We start from the raw sequence: 12,335 nt of genomic DNA on the forward strand, positions 1-12,335 counted from the left end.
CCCCCTCCCGACTCGCCGTCCAACGGCTGGCTCCCAAAGGCAGTGGAGGGGAGGCCTTTTCTCTCAACCGCACTGATGATTTTCCACAGGGAAACTTCACCATTCTTCCACTCACTCGCTCCCCAGTCTTCCCCTCCAACCTTTAGCAGCTCTTCTCCGTCTCCCGTTTCTTTTTACTTCTCTGTCTTCTTCCTTTTTGGAATCTTAAAAGTTTTACGTCCAGGCCATGGATCCACTTTAGACGAGAGATGCAGCCCCTGCAAACATCTATATCCCGTGCCCTCCTTTTGTTTTGATTCCCTTCCAATGCTCCTCAGTCCGTTGCTGTGGGCCGGGGGTCGACTCAGCTATATGGCAAGACGTTTGGGACTATGCAGCCAAGTCGTGAGCTCACGTTCTGATTGGTCAGGCAGAAACAGCGGCAAGGAGCGGGGATTGGCCGATGGCGGCGTACCGGGTGCACAGCGGCAGCGGTGTAGTTGGTTGCAGGGGGCGATTGCGGGGTGCCACGGCGGGCAGGTGGCTGACAGCCTGTTTCTTCCCCTCAGGGATTGACAGCTCGGAGCCCATGGTGCTGGAGCAGTACGTGGCTGTGGCCAACTACGAGAGGCAGGAGAACTCGGAGATCAGCCTCAAGGCCGGCGAGACGGTGGACGTGATTGAGAAGAGTGAAAGTGGTGAGTGGATTCTTGTTTTGTTTTTGTGCCAAGTATGTCTTACTGAACTCTGACAGCCATCCACACACTTAGGTCCATAACAGAACATTATTAGAAACATACTGTATGTTGAGTGAAAAGTAACACACAAATGTGGCTCTGTTATTAAGAAAAGATATGTTAGAAGTGCTTGACATTTGGTTTGTTTCTTCCTGTTTGTATCTCCCCCTTCTCTGAGTACACATTAGTAGCATAAACATATTCTTCACATGCACAGAGAGGCACGCTCACTCACCAGCTCTCTGTGTCCCTTCTCTTGATTTGACTCCCTCCTTCTCTTACCCGTTTGTCCGCAAGAGTCCCCCTCTCCAACTACCCTCCCACTCCTCTGGTCTCCCTTATTCTCTCTCTCTCAGTCTCTCCCCGCTTCTCCTAATCTCCTGATCATCAGCTGGGGCTTGGCACCACCTGGAGGTGCTGTTTGGCTGGCAGAAGTCAGCATGTGGAGGAATGGCAGTGTTATGGCTTGCAGTTTTGCAATGCAACAAGAGCCTCAAGTAAATTCAGAAGTCATTTTTCAGCTTTCTAAAATGAGAGTTGTTTGATTGCTTAAACTGGGATAATGCAACATCCAATTTGTATACAGAGAACTACAGAGACAATATTTGTCAAACAATGACGACCAACTGAACACTGCTAGTATTTGCATCACCAACAGAGCAGCACTTCCCTTTTTAACCTTGCCTTCCCCCTGAAAAAAACGGTGTTTAGCAATCGCAAAGCTGGATTTGATTTTCTACGCAAACAGCCACTGACAAGCAGCAGCTTGCACAACTCAAGAGAACTCAGCAGAAAGCTTGGCACGAATACGCCGTGTCCCCATCGTTCTCGGCGCTCTTATCTATACACTTTTTACGTGTATGAATTTATTTTCTTTAAGATATCTTGGCTTGCACATCTTTGAGTGATTATGTGCCTTAATGAGACAGTTTCGAAACAGCTTGTAATTTCCTTGTGTTTGATTCACATAGCAATTGGTGCTTTCCTTTTTGTCCCCTGTCAGCAGAAATGAGGTAATTGTTCAATTATGTTTTGACAGAGTAAAGAAATTGCATGGGAAATGATTTCCTTTGTCATGTGGCTTTTGGTGAAATTGTACGCGAGAGTGTGGATGAGAAGTGGATGCCTTCTCAACACAGACTTTAAGGACACGTATGTCTTAATTTCCGGCTCTCTTTTCGGATTTGTTTGTGAGGTTTTGAAATGTCAAGGGTTCCTGTTAACTCTTGACTTGAGGGGAAATTCATTTTTCTCATGCAACATTAATTACCAAAAACTCTTTGGAGTGAGGTACATGCATCATTGAACGTTTTGTTTAATGAATATTCATAATTGTGCCTTAGCCACACAGTCGTTGTCTTCTGTGATCCCATTTCTGAATATCTGGCCAGACGGCATCTGCTCACCAGACCCATCCGAAAGCTCCATTTTGAATGTGAACATTTAACATTAATCAAAGCACTTACAGCAATATGAGCCATTTCTGAGCTCTGAGGAACTTTTGCCCCGAGGAGTGGATGTGTGTGCTGTCGTCATTTACCGGGCCAAAAAAAGTGGAGCCACAGCCATGCTGATGATGATGTTGATGATGACATCACTCGGAGGCCATGCCAAGACAAACACGTCTAAGAGCTCGTATAATATCCCACAAACCCCTTCCCGCTTCCAAGGCTTTACTGCAGCCTCCTGTTCTGCGCATGCTTATTTAACGTTTTCAATGTAGAGACACTGACAGTTTGGCTGTTAATTAGAGCTTTTTCTTCTTCAAACATCATAGTCGGTATGTAAAGTATTTTAGTCATCTCCAAGCAAGACTGAAATCCATATTTTACCTGTTTTTTTCCTTTCTTTCCTTCACACATTGTGCACAGATGGTATCTCGCATTATTATGCTGTTTCTTGTTCCAATGCAGAATATTTCAACCAGTTTTTAAGTGTCTACAGGCTTGACCCAATATGTGTGTTTATTCTGTGTCTAAGTATCCTTGCAGAAGTATCTTTAGGAACTGCTATCTAGTAGAGTGAGATTTATGTAGCACCAAGGGGGTGGGGGTTGGACAGGCCGGAATTGTCCCTGAGAGAGGAGTAGAGGCCACGTCTGGACCAATGTCCTGGTTTTCTCCCTTCTGGTTTCTCCTCGGACATGGGAACCATTGAGCGTCGGGAGAGAGGAATGTCCCAGCTGGAGAAAAATAATTCTGCATATGTGACCAGTTAAATAATATATGTGTAGGACTAGGGAAAGGCAAAAATGTCTTGATTCAGAACAAAGTTGTGATTGAATCAACCTAATAAAATAATATTTGAAACCCGACCTGATCCAAAAGCAATCTAAGGGTAGTCCAAATCCAAATAATAGTAATCCAAATAGATCCAATTTAACCCAAAAAGGCCAAGGACTACGGAAAGGCAAACAATCCACAGACCTGTGTCCCTGTTGTAATACAAGATGGGGCACATAGAACAAATCAATTGCTAGTAAAATGTTAAGCTGCAGGTTTCTAAAGGCATGTTTAATTGTCTTTTCTGCGATTGATAAGTGAGAAATGTGATTTACCTACATAGTCCCTTCATGGTCAGTGCAGTGCAGGCAGTTGTTTACAGCTACAAACATGTTTAAGGGAGAAATTAGTCATACAGCAATTATTTTACTGCGTAAAAGAAAAAACTTGGACCCACATGTGGCGTTAGAATAAAACGTCAAAAGATCCACAAAAAGCATTAAAATTCCTTCCCTAGGCACCCTGGTTATCTGTTCCAGATTTTAACGCAACCATCCACTAGTTGGCTAACTACAATTTTGACTAATTTCACTTAAAAAACTACAAATTGCCACCTTGTTGTGGCATGAAAGGAAAAGTCACAAGATCATCAAAGTCATTAGGATTCCTCCTCTGATGACCATGAATACCTCTATCAAATTGCATGGCAATCCATCAAGTGGTTATAATATTTCAGTCTGGACCAAAGTGGTGGACCAACCGACAGTCATCCCTGAGATACTGTCCGTACACTGTCCCTGCCAGGTAGAGGTCTTTGAGTCTGCAGGTTGACCACATTATGGTTAAATTAGATCTATTTGGACAAGGCACCATAACGCTTTGGGGTCTTTTTGTTTCAAATATTATTTATGCATTATTTATGCAAGTCTGTTTTTTTCACAAGTTTGTTTTGGATTAAGACCTTTACTGTCAGGCTTTTCTTATCTTACAAGGAAAGTAAGCATGGACACTAGTGGGTGTTCATGAAAAACCTAACTGTTGCCAAATGTGTGTACATTCAATTTTTAAGCTTTGGCATGTTGTGATAGCCTTTGGGTCTAAGACCATGGCCTTTGTTATAGCAACGTTTCCACTGCCTTTGTTACGTGTAATCTCTCCCTTTCTCATCCACTTTCTTTTAGCTCTCTATTGTCTCCTGTGAAGGCACAACGCCCAGACAAACACAATGAGCATGTGTACATTGAGCATTAATCATACACGTTTTCTCCCTCACTTTCTGATATCATCTCCAAGAATGAACTGTAAATTTAAGCAACTAGCCTTTCACTCTACAGTGACGGGGGGGGGGGCACTAATGGATCTGCCAGGAGGACCTAGACTCTGAACTGCAAACAGGATCTTTTGAGTTAGTGTACCGTCCAAGCCACAACACCAGCCGGAGAAGCCATTTGCCCAAATGTCTTGGCCCTTCTTGCTGCCAAGTTTCAGGGGCATTTTGTCAAAGTTGACTTAAAAAATTATACGGATTGATTTACCCCTCTCTGGACTTGACTCTACACCTCACATAGAGTACGACCTCCTGTTGTGTTACCAGATAGTACGCATCCTTTATTTCAATAAAAAACAGTAATGTTTTTGTGGACTTCAGTAACAAATTGCAATGGCCTACATGTAAACGTAACAGACATCTCCCAGTTATGTGGTATTGCTTGCCAGTAGGTAAAATGCTGTCTGAGGGAGACCAATGACAGAGGTTTTGGCAACATTTTACCACCATAAGCACTTTCCCAGTGCCCTGGAGATCTGGTGAGGCTGGCAGCGCTCAGTCCAACCCATTTTCAAAGGTTTACCTTGTGCTTTGCTTTTTGTAGTTTGACTCCGTTCCCTGTGCAGATTAGTTTCACAAGAAGAAAGCCTTGAGCTAAAATTTAGTATCAGAACCTCACATTACATTAGGTCATTTGAACTACAAGCTCCAATTGGCTTAGAGTAAACCTTACCTTAAGGCTATGAAATAATTGCAGCATTTGTAGTGGCTGGAAAATGTCAAGAAATCCGTCTCTTTTAGTGTTTCTATCATTACCAATATATTAGACTACCTACCCCTAAAGGTTTTACCTCATGTGTTAGGAAAATATAGTTTGAAAGCTTACATAGAAGTTTGGTTTTAAGGTTTGAGACAAAGGTCATTATTATTGTCCTAAAGATCATTGCCCATCATCAGTTATGATATTCAATTTACTATGATATCAAATTTAAAACAGCCAACACTAATCCAGTAATTAACTAACTGTTTCAGAACTACACCAATAGCCCAATTCAGACTATGACAAAGCCTGAAGATATGAATGACATATCTTTGGTTTATGGAACCATTGTAAAACTTAAAGAGCACTCAGAGAGCTCAGACCTCTGCCAAGGTCATGCCCTATCTCGCAATTCTAACGAAAGTGAAAAATAATTTGTGTATGTGTAATTTGTAAAATATAATGGGTTCCTTCTTGGCCAATGCTACACCCTTCCACCAGGTTTCATGAAAATCAGGCCAGTAGTTTTTACGTAATCCTGCTGACAGACAGACAAAAAAACAAACCAACAAACAAACGGAACCATAAACATTACCTCCTTGGCAGAAGGAAGCAAGCTCAAAAACTCTAAACTGCAGTATCCATGTTAATGAAATATACCAGGGGGCTGTCAAAAACCTTAAAAATGACAACAATGTCAAAATGGGAAAAGATGCATTATTTCCTTTTGAAAGCCTTCTCTGGGAGGAACTTTAAAATGTTTTGCATAGAAGTCAGCACGGCATATCCTTTGCCTTAGGCTGTCAAATGTAGCCTATGTATTTAATCAAGGTGTACTGAGGGCTAGCTTAAAGGATGTTCAGGATCAGAGAAGGCTGTTTTGGACAGAATTCAAATGGGAGGCTAGAGGCGAGCGTTAGCATTGACTCCAGGCTATAAAACCAGCCAGCATCAATCAGGGTGGTGTGTCTTGAGCGCAGAGATGAGAGTCCTAGTATCATTCTCACACCTTTCTAGGTTGACCATGTTAGCCAGCTTCATCCTTAGACAGTAAAAAAAGTTTTAAACTGCTTCATTCACTTCATTCTTAGAGTTGAAGGGATAGCAAAGGCTCAGAGGAGTCTACTTTAAGCTGACCAGGTTTAAAAAAAAAAAAAACACGTTTTAATGATCGCTGAGATGTGTACAGATACTGGCTGCTGAATGCTCTGCATTTCCTCTTTAATCAGCTATTAGATGCTAGTGTTAGTGTATGTGTCACGGGAGATTTTAGCTAGATGGTGGTAGCACATGCTAGCACACACAGAGGTTTAGCTTGACCCCACTGAACGTGATGTGTAGTCAACACTGGTTATTGAAAGCCCCACCACTGGCTATCCCCTTTCACTTGTAACAAGTCTGGCTCAGTAACAGGACCCCTGTGTTTAATGAAAACTTTAACCAGGTAACATGAGCTTCAAACTGGGATGTAATGCTTCCATCTTACAGTGTCAGTAAAGACCAGAACCTTGAAATCAGCACTGACTTTTTAGGAAGGAACAGCAGGGAAGGGCTTGGGTTCCCCCTCATATACCCTATTTTTAACTTAAGACAAGCTTTGAAGTGTCATAAAATGGTATTCAACCAAAAAATCCAATCTTCTACACTCCATGCTTTAGAGGTCGTTTTTAAGAAAGTTTTTTCTTTTTCATGGTGAAGGGCCATTAAAGTGGATTCCAATTGTGACACTTATTCATAGCAGAAACGTGTTTTAGTCTATTCAAACTTTTCATATGGTAGAAAAATGTGTGCGGTGCTCAGTTTGTGGAAGTATATCCCCCATTGTAAGTTGACATTTAAAGGTTATGTTGATAACCTTAAGGTTTTTCCAACGTAGTAGGAAACATGGGAGTTTCCTAGATAACTTGTCCATAATATAGTTAAAGGGTAACTACCATTTTTTTCAATCCGAACCTTATCGCTTATATTTTTGTGACTGATGGGAACAGCAATCATTGAAATTGGTCCAGTATTAAGCGTGAACGCTATAACCGGCAGCCAGTGACAAGGCTGCAGTGTTGCCCTATATGGGGCAAATGTTCAGCATCTGTTTGGTCCACTATAAGAGCCCTTTTTGCCACTAAATCGCTCAGATTATTATTTTAGGTGTCTGAAAACATTATATAAAGGATCCCTCCAGAGATAGACCTTTTTAATACGTCTTTCAGACCTTTCTTTTTAACCAGAAACAGTTCTGAGGTGGCTAGCGCTAAACCCACCAGACTCCATTTAAAAAAGCAATAATTTTAGTGTGTGTAGAGCCAACATTTATTCACGTGTTTATCAGTAAACTACGTGTTTACTTCAACCCAAACTAGAATTGTGATGGTTGGAAATGTGGAAAGACGACCCAAACCGGCTTTTCATCAAAGGGTTTAGCAAACACAATTTTCCGGATGTTTTTGTTTTTAAAAAAAGCCTATCATTTTTATAACAGCTGTCATATTCACTACACTACTCAGGCTTATGCATTCTCAATTCCACTATTAGCATGTGGTTGGTGTTATACGTTCTGCCATTCCCCCCCGTAATATCGTCACTCTGTACTTAGCGTTAGCTACGGGATCATAAAACCTCACAATACCTTGTGTTTCTCACTCCCGCTAACTCATTGTTCATCAGACGAGACAAAAGCATTTTTTTTTCACATGCGGGAAGGCGGCAAGACGTGGGGGATCAGCTAATGTTACATTCCAATAGTAATTCCAGCATTTGACCAGTACTGATATTTTTTCACCATTATAATTATTTGACTTTCACAAGTACTTCCAGCCGCCTTGTTACATATAGACTTTGTTTGGAGTATCAATGTAAGGGATTTCTTCTTCCTCACCCCTTGGCTTGGAAGTACCTTGCTGATGAGATATGTGCTATTTAATGGGAAGCAAAACCGATGGCTGTTGTAATCGCAGAGGATTGTATCTGTTATTTAAGGATTCAGTCACTTCGCAACAATTTTGTCATTTTTAGTGTTTCCACTGCATGGGTCTAATGTTTTTTCATGATGATGATGTTTATCTAAGTCAGAAAAGCGTTTGTTGCTGTTTAATCCCATTAATGCAGCTGGTGTAGTCCATTTCAAAGATAATACTATGGAGGATTTCACAGCTGCTTTTAGACAGCAACATTGTTGTGCTGCTGTTTTAGCCATATTCTTTGAATCTCCCATTCTGCTTACTCTGCAGAGAGATAAGAAGGCAATTCAATACGTTGCCCATGAAAAGCAGCTCTGCTTTCCAGTGCTCGCTGCTCTCCAGAGGATCTGTTCCTGATTTGAAGCTGAAAGGAGGACACAAGAATGACTTGTGGGTTCCCCATGAATGTCTCATTTCTAAGAGACTGTCAAAGCTATCTGATGACCCTCATAATGATCCTTAAATGAGAAACCGGAAGGAAAGTGTGCAGTGTTGTTTTTGGATCAGGAATTAGTGCAGAATACTAGCCAAACATCTGCTGGATTTCCCTTTTTTGTCTTCTTTCTTTCTAACTTTCCCCAAACCCATCTTTTAATCTCTCCCCATCACTATGCTGCTCTCTTCCTGACTTCTTTCCTTTTTTTCAACCTTACTTTTCAGATCCTACATCCCCTAATGTATTTCCCATTGCTCTGAACCTCTTCCATGGTGACCAGGCCTGTGACGGTCGATGATAATCTTGCTCTGCTGAGTTGCTGTTACCACTGTATTCACCCTGACCTCCACTTTGCCTCCGCAGGAGAAAGCCGCCAATTATAGCCTGCCAAGACATGGCAAGACATGGTGTAGCTAGAAACTCCAATTAGAGATCAACGCTTTAAGAAATGTCAATTACAGCCCCTCTCCCGTTGTCCATATTCATTTTCTGTGCGCTGTGTGTGTGTGTGTGTGTGTGTGTGTGTGTGTGTGTGGGAGACAGCAGGTGTTGCCGCATAACCTTTCTGAATATTAGTCATTAGTTGTTGGGCGCCTCATAAATCCTGCAGAACAGTCTGTTATGTCAGACGAACTAGCAAGAGCATGTAAATCAATTTAGAAAAAAACAACAACACAGTTGTTGGATCTGTTCTATTTTAGTGTGTGCTTTAGGTAAAGTTGTAGGCCGGGTTTTACTTTACCAAGCACCTTGACAAAAGAAAAAAAAAAAAAAAAGACCTGATACCTAACAGAAAACAAGCATTCATGTTCTCATCCAACCAGCCAATACCACGCTTTATAGCTCAGGTTCAAGTCCAGAGGACTCATAGGACTCTTGGATTGCTTTGCTCATCGGTGTGACTCCCTCAAACACACGCATGCACACATGCGCCCACACACACACACACACACACACACAAACACACACACACACACACACACACACACACACACACAATGATTTCAACCTGTTAAAACAATAGTCCACCCCTGCGTTCTGCTGTACAGATGGCTGTACAGTATGCACTTCATTACCTGAACACCTTTTTTATTCGTCCTGTTCTTCGTTTTCACAGCTGCCACTGCTGCTGAACCCACCATCCCACCAACTGGCTTCAGCCAGCGTGATTTGTGTTTTTTCCACACAGGCCATGTGCAATGTACATGCACTTTGTCATGTCTCAGGGGAGAGGTGATATCTTTTCTTTCATTTAAGTAGGGTCTTGATCACAACTTCAACCCCTTTTAGGGTGCACTTTGGCTTTATTTGAAGCCACGCTGAACTCCATAGTAGGCAAGGATATCATAATTTGATTTTCATCCATTTGTTGGAAGTTAACATTTGAAGTCTTCCCTGACCTCCCAGACCTTTTTACAGTACAAACTTTAGTTTCACTATGTGCAGAATGAACAACATACGAGTGATTTAGTTTTTCTTCAAGCAAGGACTGAAATCAACCATGTACATGTTGTCCTAAGGCTGTAGGCAGTGTTTAGGGGTGTTAATATTGCGCTCAGCAATGTTCAGGGTAATGTGACTGTCATATCAAGAGATAAACTTTGTACAAAGTATTGATTTCCTCCTGAGGGTGGTGCTAGAACAAAACTCACAGCTGGTCCAAAATGGAAACGGCGGATTGTCTGGGAAGCATAAATGTGCAAAAGCTAAAACTTTGGCCCTATCTTACTGTCACATGAAAAGTCCCAATGTCACCAAAAACATAAGGATCCATTCTCTGGGTGGATGGATTCAGGCAGAAAACAGCATTTTGTTAAAAAAAACAACAAAGGGTTGCGTTGGTTTGGGCGTGTGGCTTTATTGAACAGTAAGATGATGAAATGCGATCCAGGAAGGAAGGTCTTAGCAGTAGATCAACTAGTGTGAAGCGCTATCTGATTCTAAAACACTGTAGATAATAGTAAACAGTAGATTTATCCCTTTCACGTTACAAACTAATCTTCTATTAATGTGCATGTACTTGACTGGCTAGCAGTGTCTCTGATTGATTCATCTCGAAGCTGGTTGGCTTGGTTCCAGGCTTACAACTCTTTATATAAACATCAATGGAGATATTGAATGAGGAAAGTCACTTCCGGAACCAGAGCTGTTCAAAAAGTGGGCGGTCTCTGTTGAGCTCTGTATCGGTCTCAAGAAAGGGTGCTTCAAAAGAAATACTCGTTGGATCATGAAGCGTACTCTGGCCATCAGGCATTGTCATTTACGGGACAAAAATGAACAAACACTTACTGTCGTTAGTCAATCTCTTTGCAAGTGAGCATATACTGTACAGCCTTTCAGTATTTACCCGCCACGCCCCTCCCTGAATTCCACCGGTCCGTTTATGCATAATTCCACGGATATGCTGAGCCAAGTAATGCTTTTCTTTAATTGACTCTGAGTAATTTTTCTCCATCTGGCTGCCAATCTTTGGCCCAGATCTCCTCCTACGGGACAGATTTTCTGTAAAAACTGTAATCTGACTACAGACTTCCCACACATGGGGGTCAGCCTACTTCTCCCAGGTTTGCCATGCTGACAACTGGCTTTTACAGTGAGGGAGCTTTTCTGTCTTTCTCTTTCAGTCTCTTATACCCACATCTGCTTCTCTATTTTGTTTTTCTTACCCTTTGTCTCCAGTCTGTTCTACCCTCTGTGAGAGAAGAGTGTATGTGAATATCTGAGGGGGTCCAGCACTGTTTCTGCTCCTCATTTATCTGCTTTTACTGTGCCCACATTCTCCAGAGCTGGATTTATAGGGGGACTGGGCCCTGTCAAAACCATCCCTTGCACTACCATGTGTGCACACGATGGAGTCTGAAGCTTGGCGTGTGTGAGTAAGATAGAGACTGCTTGACTGTTTAGTTTTGGTAGCGTATGTGAAAAAGACAGAAAGCCAAAAGATGTCTACCAGCCTGGTGATGCCATCTCTCTACAACATATTTTTCCCTTGAAAACCTCTGATTGTATAGCAGAGAGTGACTTCATGGAATAGTTTGACATTTTGGGATATTAACTTTTTTGCAAAAGGTAGATGACAAGACTGATAATTACACGTCATCAGTAATTAACACCTAGTATATATCCACGACGTTCCACTTCCTGGATTGATGCATTGCCAATGGAAATTTCGCCCGGATTTTACCTATTTAAGCCGGACAACCGTTGCCTCGGGTTTCCTTTGGTGCCGCTCAAGTCGACGATTGTGATTTGTTTTAAGAAATGCCCATGAATCAAACCAGCAAGCCAGACACTCCTCCGTAACGCTGTGGAGAAAGGTCCGGTAATGCGAGTATAATTACCACCTAATATCTCGTTGTTTAACTTCTTGGGCGGACGGTTCCCGTGCACGGGACGTAAACTCGCCGTTTTTTCGAAAGTGCTGACTTCTTTCCTAAATTGTAAGCATTAAACCGTCATAAACACGCTTATGCCATACATCATTTGAAAGCTTAGAGTCTCCTGATTCCATCGAGCCCACACACGAAGCAATAAGGTGACTCACAACGGTGATAATCATGTTCTGAAGTAAAGAAACACATAAAGATTTGAGTCTAATCGAGTGTGTGTTTCCTACCTGTCTCCTCGTGTCTTTAATCACAGCGGTGAAAGATCGCCCAAAACCTTAGTTTCCTACATCGAAAACACCCTAAGGTATTAGAATATCCAAGCCTTGTAATCCATAATTATCTGGTCCCCTCACAATCTTGTAGTTTAAGCCCAAGTTTTGACGTAGAGAAATCTAGAGAGTGCATCATTTATTGGTTTCTATTGTGTGTATCTTTTTCCCTGGGCACGGTACAGCAAAACCAAAGACAGCGTTACATTCTCTGGCTTGTGTAGTCATTGTAGTTTGCAATGACCGTTGTTCCCAGCCAATAGGATCAGTCTATCTCAAGATACCCCCAAGCTAAGCAAATGAAATCTCACACTCCCCATTG

At 42.0% G+C, this 12,335-nt stretch overlaps 1 protein-coding gene across 4 annotated transcripts in view; it reads left to right on the top strand.

Moving 5' to 3' along the window:
• sh3pxd2aa (SH3 and PX domains 2Aa) overlaps nt 1-12,335 on the top strand; it is a 118,098-nt gene that overhangs the window by 79,308 nt on the left and 26,455 nt on the right. For all 4 annotated transcript variants that reach the window (XM_034886235.1, XM_034886240.1, XM_034886247.1 and 1 more), the window contains one exon: nt 549-677. In XM_034886235.1, the coding sequence (XP_034742126.1) occupies nt 549-677 (129 nt within the window). The remainder of the gene's footprint in view (nt 1-548; nt 678-12,335) is intronic.

Source organism: Etheostoma cragini, chromosome 2, assembly GCF_013103735.1.
Source record: "Etheostoma cragini isolate CJK2018 chromosome 2, CSU_Ecrag_1.0, whole genome shotgun sequence".
Lineage (NCBI taxonomy): Eukaryota > Metazoa > Chordata > Actinopteri > Perciformes > Percidae > Etheostoma > Etheostoma cragini.